This window comes from Mus caroli, chromosome 1, assembly GCF_900094665.2.
Source record: "Mus caroli chromosome 1, CAROLI_EIJ_v1.1, whole genome shotgun sequence".
In the NCBI taxonomy this organism is placed as follows: Eukaryota; Metazoa; Chordata; class Mammalia; order Rodentia; family Muridae; genus Mus; species Mus caroli.
Genome location: NC_034570.1, coordinates 92,534,031 through 92,550,286, shown reverse-complemented (window position 1 = coordinate 92,550,286; position 16,256 = coordinate 92,534,031). Strand labels below are relative to the sequence as shown.

Sequence of the window (16,256 nt, the reverse complement as noted above, 5' to 3'; positions counted from 1 at the left end):
AAAAGAAAAAGGCAGGTTTACTTGAGAACAGGCTACTGGGTAATTTCACCAGTCTCAGGGGATGATACTAAAATTAATGGTAAGCAGACTACTTTGTGGAAGCCTCTTATAGATTGTGGAGCAGGGGCAGTATGACTTAAGGTGAGGGGGATTGGGACACCAGTCTGGAATATTAGAACTGCTGGACTGGGCCTTTTTGGTACATTTTCTGCTCCTGAGGCTTTCAGAGTGTGTGGGGTTGGAGGGAGAGGGAGGAAATTAAATTTGCTGGGTCATGTGTGGGAGGAAGCAAGGAAAGCTAGGGATTCCAAGCAAACAGAAAAATGACATATGATTCATTTTTTACAGTCAACATTCATTGCAAGACTGCTGTGTATTTGTCTAATATTCAACCTGAAAGGCTCAAAGTGGGCTTGAAAATATGTATGCCAATAAAGGACAAAGTCAACAACAGAATATAGATGCCTTATTTCAATTCCCATGTAAGAGATTTTTTTTCTGCCTGTCTGAAGACATTGTTTCCAGTCTTCATAATTCTGAGATCTTTCTTGATCCAGTACTTCTCTCCCTGATCTAGAGTCTGGTAATTCCTTGAGTTTTCCTTCCCCATTTAGGGACTCTGATATCTAGGCTATGTGCCTGATGTTCCCTTGTTAGGGTCCATGATTTGCTGAAGAATGATGTCACCTACTACATACATATTGCTAATATACTTCCTTCTAAATGGCTTGAACAGAAGAAATGGAGAGGGGAAAATGGCCAATCAAAACCGAATAAAGAAAACCTACTTGTATGCTAGGTAATAGTTCAGTTGGTAAATTCTTTCCTTATAGGCACAAGGACCTGAATTTGAATTCAACAGAGTCTATTTTGCAAAATCAAGGTATTAGTGGTACATGCTTTGAAAGGCAGATTTCTAGGGCTTATTTTCAAGTTAGCCTAGCTTAATGAGCACCAGGCTAATGAGAGGTCTTATCTCAAAATAATTAAGACAGACAACACTCAAGAAGTTCTAGTTAAGTTGTCCTCTGCCCTGCCTACTTCTCTGCACCAGCATACAGACATGCTTCCACAGTTAAAGGCACTAAAATGTAAAGGCTTGCAACCGTCAAGTAGTGTCTGTGGTTCATTGATAGACCAGCCAGGAAACAAACTTATTAGCATATGTTATATCTGAAAAAGAATTAATTCAGGAACTTTTCATATCTTTTATTGAGTGTTGTAGCTATTTTTAAGAACACACACACACATACACACAGAGAATTCTGCCTGTATGTATGCCTACATACCAGAAGAGAGCACCAGATCTAATTATAGATGGTTATGAGCCACCATGTATTTTCTGGGAATTGAACAGGAGAGTTATCCTATTGTTTCAGAAATTATTATTAGAAAAGCAGTCAGTGCTCTTAAGTTCTGAGCCATCTCTGCAGCCCATCTGTCACAGTTTAAATATGAAACATCTTCTAAAGGATCATATGATTGAACCCTTGGATCCTAGCTAATAGTGCTGTTTAGGAAAATTGTGAGTTGGAAAGACTGAGTATTGGAATGATTGAGAATTGGGAAGATTTCTCTTGGGAGGAAGTGATATACATATACATATACGTATACGTGTGTGTGTGTGTGTGTGTGTGTGTGTGTTTCGAGAGAATTTCCCAACTCTTGTTTAAATACTAGGGTCACACTCTAAAGAATAATTTTTTCACTCAAATCTGTATATTTAAATATAGCTATCTGGAAGACTTCAGGTTCCTGAAGGAATGGTTTTATAAACATCTTCAAGAAGTTTACAAATTTTAAAAAACTTCAAATTTTGAGTTCTCTGACTATATTTTTAAAATCTCTACAATGTTTGAAGATTTTTCATGTTCTTACAAAATAATTTTTCTTTTTCTTTACACAGAACTGACAAATCCACTTATTGAATTGTCATCTAATTGTTTCAGAAGTTATTAAGTGACAAATCTTTCTCAAAGGAGAACACTGACATGATGACATATTAGTGGGATGAAGGAGGTGCATAAAGAACATGCCTGAACTGTAACTAGAATACCCAGCAGGGAAAGAGAAGCAAAATACAAGAACACTGGGGCTCCTAGATCAAGCCTTTTCTGGTCTGGGAGAGAAGCAGCACTAAACTTGCTTGGCAGAGTACCTGGTCATCACTCAGGAATCCCTGGAAGTATAGTCACTTCTATGTATCCAACCACATTAGCAATACAGTCTTAGTGTTTGCAGGTGTGGGAAAAGCTATCTCAATGGATAGGACACCCAGATCTGACCTCTAAGTAGAGTTTTTGTCAAGCACAGATTCCCTGTTATCTCTTCACTAAGGTGGCTTAGGTTATCTTTCTTATACACTATATGCATTTTTTCTGTGCATGTGCAAACATCTTTGTGTTTTGATTTGGGAGTGTATGTGCACATGTATGTGTGGGTATATGTATCCTGTGCATATGAGCAGAGTCCAGAGAAAGACAGAAAGTACTCTGCTCTGACAGTCTTTGACTTATTCTCTTGAGACAAGGCCTCTGACTGGTCCTTGAGCTACCTGGCAGCCAGAATGTTCATCGGTCTTTCAATCTCAGTCCTGCACAGCTCTGGGCTTACAAATGTGTGGAACCACACCTGGTATTTGAACTCAGATCTTAATGCTAATGCAGCAAGTTACCTTTTTATGTAATGTAGCCATGTGAGCCTTATGTGTATACCTTCTGTTCTCATTAACATACAGCATTCACATAGACACAATGTCTGAAACAGCAGCACATCACAGAAGCAGCTACCTTAGACTAAGTCCATGGCCAGGAGATTACGCACTCAATATTTCTATGTCCATCTCAAGCAGATCCTCAGTCAGCAAAGATGCTTATCCGGCTAAGTCCTTGTCCCTTATAGATACTAAGCTTATCATTCTCTTAATAGAAGTCTGGACATCTATCATTGCAGCTTGTCATAAAAATAGAAAGATGACACAAAAATGTAGCCAAATATTTATAAAGTTAAAATCACTTCAAGGGAAAAGGTACCATACAGTTTGATCTATTGACAAGCCTGAAACACATATCTCCCCAGCCTCACACAGAGCTTTACGGTATCCTTTCCATGCATTTGTCTGTCTCTTACAGAAGATTGACACATCTTACTTTAAAAATCAACTTAATCTATAGTGTCAGACATGCTTGATATACTAAAATATACTCACACAAGACAGGAAATGAGAGACCCAGGATTCTTTGAAAACTCCGGCATAGTTCTAAAGGACCCTTGTTTTTAATTTTTTTGTGGTAGTCCTGTTTTGTTTGTAGATGTGTGTGTGTGTATGTATGTGTGTGTGTGTGTGTTTGTGTGTGTGTGTGTGTGTGTGTGTGTAAATGAATGTGATGAAGGTCATGAATATTGGATCTACAAGAGTTAGACTTATAGGTGGTTCTGACCCACCATACATTGATGAGGAAAACTGAAATGAACTCAGGTCTCTGCTTTTTTACCTAATGAGCATTCTCTTCATCTTTGGGCACCTCTTTTCTGAGATAACTTTGAAGGGAAAAAAATCGCTATTACCTTCATCTGTAGACTGTAGCTAAGTTTCTGATACATTCTCGGGTTACAAAATGAAATAACTATTTTTAATGAAAATGGGAGATGTTAAACACATATTATGGGTCCAGTTGGTATTTTCCTGTAGTTCAGAACAGTATTTAAAGTATTTTGATACTCTCAGACATAGAGAAATATTTTCCCCATGTGAATCACTGTAACCAGGCATAGAAAACAAATCAACAATCATGAAACAAATCAACTCCAGCACTACTCCACATTTATCTTGTGGGGTGGGTCATTTATTAAACCCTGCATCCATCAATTTTCCATTATCCCTCTTTGCTCGCAGCTCACACTGAGCCAACAACAATATAGCCCTCCTTAATGGATTGTGCTTTCTGGTTTTTATATCACATTCTCTCCTTAGCACTGACTGCTATTGTGATAATGGGCTTAATAATCTTATTGAGATGAATTTCCTTTGAGCTTCTTTTCTTTGTTTTTAAGCCAGGGAGAGTCTTTTGTTTCCAGGAACCCTTCCAGGCCTGGATGCTTTCCATTTGACTGCAGGGCATGTAGACACCTGGGGTTTCAGATTTTGGCCGAGAGTTCTTTTCTTTAGGCGTCAGCAACTCCCCTAGGTTCAGCTATAGCGCCTCTTTGTCTGCTGAAAAGCCTCTGAGCCAATTTTTCTTAATGAGCCTGCCTGGGAAATAGCCCTTAACCTAAGGAGAGCTTACCTGTCCCACTGAGTTTTCAGTTTACTCAAAAAGCACTGAAATATTGTTCTTTCTTTTGTATTCAAAGCTCAAAATAAAGAAGCTGAGAGCCTGTGTACACTGGGTATCTTCTCTAAGTGTTTGCCACACACTGGCTTTAAAAGCAGTAGTCATGGTTCTCATCACTTTAGCTCTGGTCAAAGCTCATCGCGTGCATGAATCAATCACGTACAGTTTACACTTACACAGAGCTTCACAAAGGGAGGGCCTGACCAGATGCCCCACAATTACCTGATACTTTTTTAGAAATGTAAATTCTTAAACCTACTCTGAAAAACTGGTTTGGATATTCTCCAAGCAGAGCTCAGTACACTGCACCTTAACAAGCCCTGTGGGGCTATTTTGAAGCATGCTCATTTTTGAAAATCCCTTTTACAGGTCATATGAGGTCAGCATCCTCATTACACTTGGTCTTCAAGAGAGGAAGTTAAGCTTCCTAGGGATTTACTTATCAGAGCCACAGATTATTTTAAACTTCAAAACAGAGACAAAATATATAGAGAAATCAACAGCTTAAAGATGAAACAGAAATTGTGTATATAGTAGTAAATTCTCAGTACTGAGATTTCTTGGTAGAGATTTCTTGGTTGGTAAAGTGCTTGGTATGCAAACTAAGGATCTGAACCAAGAGAAAATTTGGGGTTTTGGGTGTACCTTTATAATCCAAGCACTGGACAGGTAGAGACATGTGGATTCCTAGGATCTGCGGGTTAACCAGCAGAGTCAAATTCAAGGGATCCAGGCTACTGAGAAAACCTGGCTCCAAAAATACATAGAGGACAGACACATGTTAGGTTAGACCTCCACATGCAATCACACACATGTGCATGCACATCATTACACACACAGACACACACACACAAACACATATCTCAGTAAAGAAGAAGCAATTAGAAATAACTCTCACTTTTGCAGACACTATAATACTTCATGTGATTCAGTAATTTTTAAAGAGGCAAAAAGTGTTAAAATTGAAATATTAACTCTGACTTCTATTCTAAAGAGAAAGTCTTCAGAACATATTTGGTATATATATATATATATATATATATATATATATATATATATATATATTAAGCATACTATTATGAGTTGAACTTCCTAAAAAACTTAGAGTACTGTAACAAGAAGATTCATTTCATTTCATAGCAGTGGATTTAGAAGAGTTAATTTTAAACAGATATCCAACTGCAAATGCAAGCATGGTAGTGACTACAATTATCTGCTTATTTACACACAGTGTCCATGAGTATTAATTCTGAAGTCTACATGTTGACTCCATGTCCAAGGAATGTTATTAAGTACCACCTGTGTACACAGGTAAATGTAGAAAAGCACTAGCTTACTGAAGAGGCTATACCCAAAGCAGGCAATACCCTGAAACATCAATGCAAATTTTCACTTAAGAAAGAAAAATGGATTGGCAACAGGCTCTTGATAGGAGTCCACAGTCCTCCATAATTTTGTGGCCATCAATCAAGTAAGGGCAATACCCCAAGCCTCTCCATAGGTAGAGGACATGACCACAGGTCATGTAGTCTCAAGACAGATCTTCATTTTAATGAGGTACCTAAAGGCCTGGAGGTTTAGCCAATAAACTCCCTTCCCAGGCATTCCTCCTTGCAAAAGATATTTAACCCCAGGCCCTTCCTGAGAAAGTGGTGTATGGTTTTACTCATTGCTACTCTCCACCATGACAATAAATTCTTTAAAACCATAGACTGTCTCTTTTCATCAGGATCTACCATGAGGAGCCATGGAACAGGCCTTCTAAAGAGTCAGCCACTAATCTCTTGCAGAAGACCTCTCAGGCTCCCAGCTATGGCCTCCACCAATCTAAGCCACCCTCTGGACAGGCCAAGGACTCTCCTCCTCTCAGGACCCAGCAGGGGCTATCCCCACTTTTCCCCCTCAACCCTGGGATTTAATGTAAACATTGTCATATATATTTGAATATTTTTAGAACTGTGAGTGGTGGCTGGCTGTTCAGCATACTCAGAATAGAGTACAGAATCCTCAGATGTAATCCTACAAATAGCAATGTTGGACAAGTGACATAGTTGAGTTATTTAGACAAGTTATGAAAAGTGTCTGATATATATGCAGACATATCCTCAACCAATATGATGGTGAATGTCAATTTGACAAAATCTAAAATCAGTTGAGCAATGAGCCTCTGAGCATGTCTGTAGTGAACTTTCTTGTTTGTGCTTATTTACATGGGAACACTTGCCAACACTGGGCAGTGGCTTTCCCTAGCTAAGATCATGAACTAGATAAAAGTGAAGAAAGTGAGTTGAGCACTGACCTAACAACATTCACTGCTCCTTCTGATTATGGATGTCATGTGACCAGCAACTTTAATCTCTGACAAATGTGAATTCCCTGCCAAGATGGAATGTAAACTTGCACATTAAGCCAAAGTGAGCCATTTCACAGTTACTTGACTTTTCTTGGCAGAATTTTACCACAGACAATGAACATAAGAAAGTAAGATAGCCAATGACACAAGCTTACTGACAATCATATTTTATAACCATGTTTTCCAATTTTTATAGTTGACATAGAAGATTTTGTGTTTAAAACCATTGAAATTTCAATAAAGGAAGTAACACACCAATCTCTCTACAGCTGGTAGTCCAATTTCCCTTGAAATAGAACTACACTTGAACCAGGGCCTAGATGTGATCTCATTATTTCTGAATAGATACAGTACAGTTATTAGGCTACACAGTCTGGTTACAGTGAGATGGCAGAGACACTCACTGGTTAGCATTAGCATATCTTATCTTTATTCACTTGAAAAGGAAAGTATTTCCTACCCAGATGCTGTCTTCTTGCTTGTACTGTTGCCAGTTGTGCCCTGTGTCGCTGAATACCAGGCAATAGCTTGTTACCCAGTCAGAGCTCCCATATCTTCCCTGTGTGGCCACTGCTGTAATCTCTACTCTGTTTCCCAAGTCCAATTGCAGCCACTGATGGGCACTGGAATCTGCTGGAGACCAACCACCAGTTCCTGGAATATAGTGAAAGAAAGACTTGTAATAATGCCTTAGGAAGTCACCATTTCTTATGCCAAAGATCAATGAAACTATGTTCAATTATGGCACAGCTTTTGTTTCTGAACTTAAGCTCCTAGTACTTTCAGAACCAATTTTCTAACCTATATCCCAGGGTATCTGGTCCAGGGAAAGGGCAGTGTTTATTGGGGCCAACTTCATTCCTCTTTCTTTCCTTCTAATATTCATCTCTCTTTAGCTCCATTTTTTCCTTTCTCTGTCCAAATCTGTACGATGAACCTACTAGAGGACTCATATCTCAGTGTGGATACAGAGCTGAAAGACAGATTTCATTAAGCATTCCATGGGCTTTATTGATTACTTTAACCTTTATTCTCCATGAGGAAAATGCTTGGAGAAGGGAAATGAAAGGTTCAAAGAAAGTCTGTAAGGAACCTTCACAAGAGAAAGACAGAAGTTACAATGCTGGTACAGGATACAGAATGTCTTAGCAGGTGCTTAGAAAGGCCTTTTTGTTTTTCCCGCCCGGAGCTCGTGTCTCTAGCTGCATATGTATCAGAAGATGGCCTAGTATGCCATCATTGGGAAGAGAGGCCCCTTGGTCTTGCAAACTTTATATGCCTAAAACAGAGCCAGTAAAGCCAAAACCTGAGTCCAGGGTAGCCATGCCTGGAAAGGTGGGAAGCAGATAGTTCTATAATCATCCACGTGCTAGGAACAGAAGAGGAATTGATACATATGCAGCTGCAGTACTTGAGGACATCTGTCACATCTCACATATAACCCACTGTACTCAAAAGGGCTTTGCAATAGCTGCTTGGTTCCTAGACTAATCATGAAATTTGAACTTTGAAGTTAATCAATATTCATTTTCTTGGAATTGGAAAACCTATGCCTTAAGTTTTTGTCTCCACCTTAAGTAAGGAAAAAGTAAATCAATATAAACTTTTAATGACTGCTTAATTCTCAAGTACTCTGGAATGTCGGCTGAGGGATGCTGCAGTGTCTTTTGAGATGGACAGGTGTGTGGGAAAAATCAACCATCTTGCTGGCTCCTTTGCTGAGATCTGGATGGAAAAGTGCTTCTAAATATAGCATAATAGTTTTGCCATTTCCTTAAACTTCCATGCACATTCTCCTGATGCTCTAGTTTACCTCCTACCAAATGAAAGAGAATTTACTCAGACCTCAGCTTGGTAGCTCAAGTACTTTGTATTTATGGTCTCCATTGCAAATTCATTCAGACCTGACTTAATAGCTCAGGGACACTCTGCATTTTGGCTTCTGCTGCACAGATTGTCTTCCAGCATCAGCTTATCTGAAGTACTCTTGTTTGATAAGATTCTTTTTAGTTCCACCAACTAAATGAGATTTGAAACAGGGATGGAGAAAGGCCCATAATTGTCATCTACTTTGAAATGTGTTCTTCTTAGTGGTTAGTATGCCACAAACAAGATAGGCCCTATGGTATGCTGATACTCTCCACTCTTGTTCTAGTATGAGTTGTGTGTGTGTGTGTGTGTCTTTGTGATGTGGGGGGAGGGATGACTGATTTTCTTTTTTCATTTTTTTTTTCTTTTTATAGTAATCCAGCTATACCTACAAGACCAAGTTCTCAAGAATAAAGCTATAAGTAGACTTCTGGTTATGTCTTTCCCCCTGTTTTCATAATCCCATAACATATACAGCACAGGAGGTCTAGATGGTGCTGGAATAGTTACTGGGGAAGATGTTGAGTGTCTGCACCATCACTTGGAGGGAACCCCCCATGTACTTGTTAGACTGAACCAATCCAGAGTAGGGATAAGAATCAATGCTTATTGTGACTCAGCTACTGTATACTGGAATTTACTGTGTTCAGTATGCTTTGACTCCCTGCACAATGCCCTATGAAAGAAGTAACATACATCTCATGACATAGTGGAAGGAAGAGGTCAAAATAGTTTAAACATCCAGACAGCCAGGATTCAGATTCAGTTAAGAGAAATGCAGCTCCCTGAGATTAGGTTGTAAGAGGAAGTCATGTGGCTCATCCCCAGGGAATCTCAGGCTGAGGAGACATCTCATTGTGAAAAAGGTTTGTTCCCAACCATCCTCAGAGCCATGTGGCAGAAAGAGGGGACTATTTCAATAAGTGTTTTCACATGAACACAAACACCTCCACCACCCACAAAAACAACAGAAGCAAAAACAGAAAATGTAAAACAAATGAAGATAGGAGGAATAAATAGTAGAGGCCATAGAAGAGGAATAGGAGGGGAGGGAAAATGGGTTGGCTTGATTAAAACATATTATATATATATATATATATATATATATATATATATATATATATATCCATGTATTTCTCAATAAATAATAGAGAAAAACAAATTCAATAGGTTAATAGTCTTGGGAGGAAGCAGTTGAATCTCCTGAGATATCAGCCCAAGAAATACACACTTTCTGTTACTACTATCACTACTATTCACCATGCTCAAAAGTCCCAACTACTACGCCTACCTCTCTGCTGACTCCTTAGAACTGAAAGAGGTGCAGATTTTATTTTCCTAGGAAATTCAAGCTAAATCTTGAAGCATTCATCATGTGCAATCTCTATTGATGCTCATTTTAGAGAATTCACTTATTTTAAAAGGTAAAAAATTCAAAGTGATTTTAAACAGCGTCTCCTCAGCAACACTAAAACTTGATAGTAAGTGGATGCAAATGCTATGGATTTGGTTTATTGCTTGCATTATGTTAATTGGGTCGCTGACATTACACAGGTATTTGCACATCTGCATGTATGACATTTATTCATTTATTCATTTATCTATTTATTCAGTGTGCATTTGTCTGTCCACCTTTGGACACTTGTGTGTCAATGCATGCATGTAAAAATCAGGAAACATTTTGTGGGACTTGGTTTTCTTCTTCTGTAATGTGAATCTTAGGGATTAAAAATCAGGGAATTAGCCTTGGATGTAGATGTCTTACCTGCTGAGCCTCTTTTAAGTTGCAAATGAAAAGAGAAAATAAGATCTCACCTAAGATAGGTACAGCATCCAGAATTAAGGATGATTTTAAGACTATGTCTGATTTGGTTTCTAACACCCTATAAGCTTTACTAACTGCATACTGGGTTGTTGACATTATTTTTTCTTTCTTTTAGGCCAGATCCCATGGAGTCCAGGGTGACCTAAAATTCCTTATGTAGCTGAGGATGATATTGAACTATGAATCCCCTGCTTACATCTACAGAATGTTGGGATCACAGGTTAGTGCCATGCTGCCTGATTTTACATAATGTTGGGAATCTAACCAGGGCTTTGTGTATATTAGCTAATTACCAATTTAGCAATATATGAGTATGCTCCCCACTGTATTACTAACTTCAGGGTTTTTTTCTTTTTTTCTTGTTCTTTTCAGAAAACTTGGTGCATCTAGATCTGAGTACAAAAAATTGAGGTCAGGTCAGTACCAAGTTCTTCTCCCAGGGTTAGATTAGTGGAGGTTTTCCCAACTGTGTTCAGACCCATTGCCAGGAAGTCAGTCAGTTTATCCAACCTCATGTGACCTATAATTGACCAAGCAGGAGATTGTGAATCCTGCAACAAAGTTCTATGTTCCTAACCACATCTCACTCATAATCCTTGTTCCCACCTAAGCCATAACTCAAGTTCACTCCAGTGTTTCTCTAGATTTTCAGGGAAATCCGTAATTGTATTTCATTTGAAAACATTACTTATTGTATTAGTATGTGCATGTGGGTTGGTAGGAGTATCCCATGGTGTCCACATGTAGGTCAGAGGACAACTGTGTGTGTTGATTCTACCCTTCCATCCTGTAGACCATGTGGATTGCACCTAGGTCATTCAGCTTGGCAGCAAGTACCTCTACCCGCTGATCTATTCCCAAACTGTTATTTTATTACCCAGGTATCAGGAAATAAACCAGGCCTAGCACCAGTGTTGAGAATGTAACTAGAGACTTTAACTCCATTTTTCTGGCTTCAGGCTTATGCCATAGGTTTAGCAGTGACTAAAAATCATAAGCATGTACAAACCACTTGTATAAAGCATAATCAAACTTTAAATAAAGCAAATAAACTTGTCTTTTTACCTTGGCAAACCTCTCTCTCAGCCTTCTATGCCACCTTGCTGATAACTTGAATGCAGGCTGGGAAGATTCTGATTGTGAAACAGAATAACTCATGGGGAAGTCAGAACTCCCTCCATTCTACCTGTTTTTCTTTTCCTCCTCCTCAAAAATGGAAATGAGAATAGATGCATGTCCCACATTGAAAATGAAACACAGTGAAAAGAACATAGTTTCATTTCAGGGAAACTAAATAGCAGGCATTCCAAAATAGTCTCCATCTGTACAAGGCTAACTGAACGAGTTAGATGTGACATCCAATGCTTTCACAATAATAGGTTATAAGGACAATGGCGTATTTTATTTTATTTCTTTTTATTTTGTGCATATGTACGGCCATGTGTGTGCTTGTATGAATCTGCATAGATGATTTGGGTTCTTGTGCATATGTGTCTGAAAGTCAGAGTTAAGTGTTTACTGTCTATCTGTATTGCACTCCATTTTGGTTTTGAGGCAAGATCTCTCCCTGATGTCCTATTTAACTTCACCCTAACATAGCCTAGAGACATCTAGGCTCTGATCAATTGAGAGATTGCTCAGATAAGCCTGTAGGGATGATCTTGACTATTAATCGATTTGGAGGCCCAGATCCACAGTGGACAACTCCCTTCCTTTGACAGGAGATGGTGGGTTTTATAAAGACGCTAACAAAGTAGAAGCCTGTGATTAAGCCAGCAAAGTGTAGTGTTCAATGTTTTCAGCCTCCAGGTTCCTGCTTGAGTTCCTGCACCAAATACTCTCAAAGATGGAAGTGACTTGTAAGTGTAAGCCAAAGAAAACTTTTCCTCCTCTAAGTTGCTTTAGACCAGTGTTTTATCATAGCACCAGAAAGCAAACTCAAACATTGGCATAAAATGATTCAGCTATACTTGCCAAGGAATAGCCAGGCATAACTTTTCTCCTCCTTCCCAGTGCAGTAATTTCTGACATTCAGGCTTTGTTGTAGAAATATTAAGGCCAATCCCAGGTTTCTACCTCACCTTTTTCTTTATTTACTAGATAAAAGATACACACAACTTTTAAATTACAATAAGCCTTAGTCAGCACAAGAACTGGGTTGATATCTACCCTCTATGCTGTTGTATCTATTTCCCAGCCAATAATCCCATTTCATAATTTGCCATGTTTTGTCTGGGCTGCTCTTAACTCCCGATTTGCTAATCCACATGGTCATTTGACTCACCTAAGCCATGGTGGCTTTCTCCTTTCTCTACCTTTTTTTGCCCCTAGTTATTTTCCTTTGATCCCAAGTCTAGGAACCCTAAACCTCTTCTGCCCAGATATTGGCTGTTAGCATCATTATTTAGCAAATCTGAAATAACTTGTGGGCAAGGTCATTTAGTGTTCTTGAGCCTAGTTGCAGACTCTCTTTACTGGGCCAACCAGGTCTGGCTATTGCGTGATGTCGAGTATCCTAACACAAGCCTCGATGCTTCTACAGTAAGCACTTTAAAAATTTACCTACTAACCCAGGTCTTGACTCGTTTTTAACCATAAAGTAAATCTTATAATTAACATGTTTCCAAGTCCCATGTCTCCCCACACATCACACAGATGTCTATGAAGAGCAAACATTTTTTCACAAATGAAGGGGGAGCTAGCAGGAAGGACAAGCTGTAGCCTCAGTTATGACACACTTGATGACCCTGTAAGCCAGTATTCAAAATTATTTTATAGACAGATATACTAAGTGAGTAAAACACTGTAAAAAGTAAGCAGAGAACTCATGGCTGGCAAGCTGGCTCATTCAATAGAGACATCATTTGCCTTTCAAACATAAATCTAGAGTTCAAACCCAAACACCCATACTCACATAAAGAACATAATGGCTCATAGCTGCTATATTAGTTTTAGGAAGGAGGAGACAAATAGAACACTGAGGCTGAGGCTCACTGACAAGCCTACTTGGTGAGTTTCAGAAGTTTCAGGCCTTTGTAAAACCTGTCTCCTATTATTGTTGTTGTTTTGTTGTTGTTACTACTACCAATAGTAATAATAATAATAATTATTATTATCATTGTTATAATTATAATAATGATAAGCAGCAGTAGTAGTAAGGTGGGTTGAGTCTGAAAATCACACGAGATTATCTTTTGACATACACACACACACACATAAATACACATACTTAACACTCATGAGAGGCTCTTCTATGAACATGACACTGCATCATGTATGTAAGAGGAATAACATTATGCTCATATGTGCTTGCATCTGCAACATTTAGCAGGACACCTGTTCCTCTTTGTAGAACACTCTCACCCATATGAAACTGGGTCTGTGCTGAGCAAAAACTCTTACGGCTGGAACATAGTTGGATGAACACTTCTTGTGGCACCAGGCATGTACAGCATGACAGGATGATACAGGTGACTGTTACTCATTTACCAAAGTTCCAGTTTAAGGGATAACAAGGTCCAAGAAGAAAACTAAATAGCAACTTCAAAATTACTCAATGTGATTTTTAAAAAAGAATAGAATTCTATAGGATAGGCCTAGAATGATAGCTTAATTACCATTCATCTGGAGGAATCAAGGTGGGTTCCTAGCACCTTTATCAGGCAAGCTCACAACTATCTATAAATCTGGGTACATGGTATCCCATTACTTATTCTGGCTTCTACAAATAAGTGGCACATACACAGAGAGATATAAGAAACATGGATCTATCTATCTATCTATCTACCTACCTACTTATCTGCAGAGATAAAAAGAGAGAGAGAGAGAGAGAGAGAGAGAGAGAGAGAGAGAGAGAGAGAGAGAGAGATAGGGAATAGGGATATATATATATACCTGGGGTGGGGCTGATTGAGACAAATTTGCAAAGAAAAGCAAAGTAATTCCTAACAGGAGATTCTTGGAGAGGGAGGACACCTTTGTGTCTGAATCAGACCCAGTTATATTAAAGAGATGTGCGCCACTGGTGCAATGTTGGAAGAATCTTTTGGGGGTCCTGTTACTTCAGTTCCTCTGGATATCAAATATGAAACAAAGACTTCAGTGCAAATAATTCATTCGTACATGACACCAGGAGACTAGTGAAGGTAAGAAAACTGTGTGAAAGGCAGCCCTTTCTCATGGAACTCTAAATCTGGGTGTAAATGAGATGTCTGTTCTACCATCACAGGGGGTGCCCACAGTTATCACAGCATAGTGGGAATAAGCTGGGGGATTTGAAGACTGACTCTGACAGGAAGTGATTAAGGAATGCATCAGGATAGGCAGAGTCAAAGGCATTGCTGAGCAAAGAGAAAAAGACCTTGATGTAGCCTTGATGTGGAGCTTTTCTGCTGGGGCATTCTTTGCCTCTGAATATTCCCTGACAGGGAGCAAAGCTGTGAGAGCTAGCTGCACACCAAAGCTCTGTACTGTGATGACCTTCAGTGAATAGTTTCTGTCAAGTGTGGGGTTAGGGAGTAATCAGCCATTGACAGCAGCCTTTTTCTCATATCAGCTGGGAAGAAAACATATCTTGGGTCTGTGCGTGAGTATTTAACCCTTAAACAGCATCTCCAAGTACCAGGAAATCAGAAGCCTGGCCAGGAATCTAATTTTAGTCTCAGTTCCCTTAAGGTGTTTATAGGGTTCAAATGCTGGACTTTGGGGCATCAAAGGGATGATGGTAATAAATGAGTACCTTTAATAGATGTGACCCTCCTGCCCACTTCTACCACATGCTCAGAATTGTGTGGTTTATTTCCTATAATGCAGCATCCCTCAATTCTCCATGCTGACTATGAAGGTATAACAGCTTGGCTACAGACTGTGCTGTGGAATACAGAACAACCACATCATGGGAATCTTCCTCTTTCATCTGAAATCTTTAAGAAAGAATTCCTGGTTTTGTAGGTGGGCCTGAACTCTCTCAGAGATCTATTCTCCTGCTGTCTGTATACAACATTAATACCTCTACTATGAAATTTACTACCCCAAAGGACAGTCTGCTTAAGTGCTCACAATGGAACCTCATAGCAAGGTTTTTCACCTTTGAAAAAATGGAGGTACCAAGGGCATTGTATGTTGTAAATACCCATCTCTCTATTTCACAAGCCTGGGGTTACTCATGAAATGATGTGGCAAACAGGAATTAATTGAGGCTAAGATAGTTTGCATCTTAATTCTAAGTGAGAATGCCACACAGTGGTATCTTTTCCAGATCAAGAATTGCTTCATACACACATAAAACAGCCAGTCGTTTATAGATTATGTTGAGTGTTTATGCATTTAAAAGCTTGAAGACTTATAAATGGTTCAATATGATACTAGATACCTACATTCAAGCTAAATTGAAATGACTGGACTTCTTTGATGAAATATGCTATGTCCCTATACAGAGTAGTGCTCTCTCTCTCTCTCTCTCTCTCTCTCTCTCTCTCTCTCTCTCTCTCTCTCTCTCTCTCTCTGTATGTGTACAGGTACAGTTTTATTCATACCGGTATGAAGATCAGAGGTAAATATTACAATGTTGTCCATCATTTCTAAGACGCTGTCCACATTTTTTCTTTTGAATCAGGGTATTTCATTGATCTGTAGCTCACCATTTGTATAGTTTGATAGCCAGCAAGCCCTAGGATTTTTCCTGTCTTCACCTCTCCAATTCTAGGATTATATGTATGTTCTACCATACTCCTTTTTTTTTTTTTTTAATTTTTACGTGGGCTCTGGGAAATAAATATATGTGCTTAAGTTTGCAAAGCAAACACCTTACCAAATGAGGTATTTTCCAGTCACAACACTCAGTAGATTTATGTGGTTACTGACTACTGTATTCTTT

General features: G+C 39.0%; 1 protein-coding gene across 3 annotated transcripts in view; it reads right to left on the bottom strand.

The window, feature by feature from the left end:
- The window catches only part of LOC110291812 (contactin-associated protein like 5-2), a 684,470-nt gene that overhangs the window by 498,490 nt on the left and 169,724 nt on the right, over positions 1 to 16,256 (bottom strand). For all 3 annotated transcript variants that reach the window (XM_029482787.1, XM_029482783.1, XM_029482788.1), the window contains exon 3: positions 7,148 to 7,341. In XM_029482787.1, coding sequence (XP_029338647.1) covers positions 7,148 to 7,341 — 194 coding nt within the window. The remainder of the gene's footprint in view (positions 1 to 7,147; positions 7,342 to 16,256) is intronic.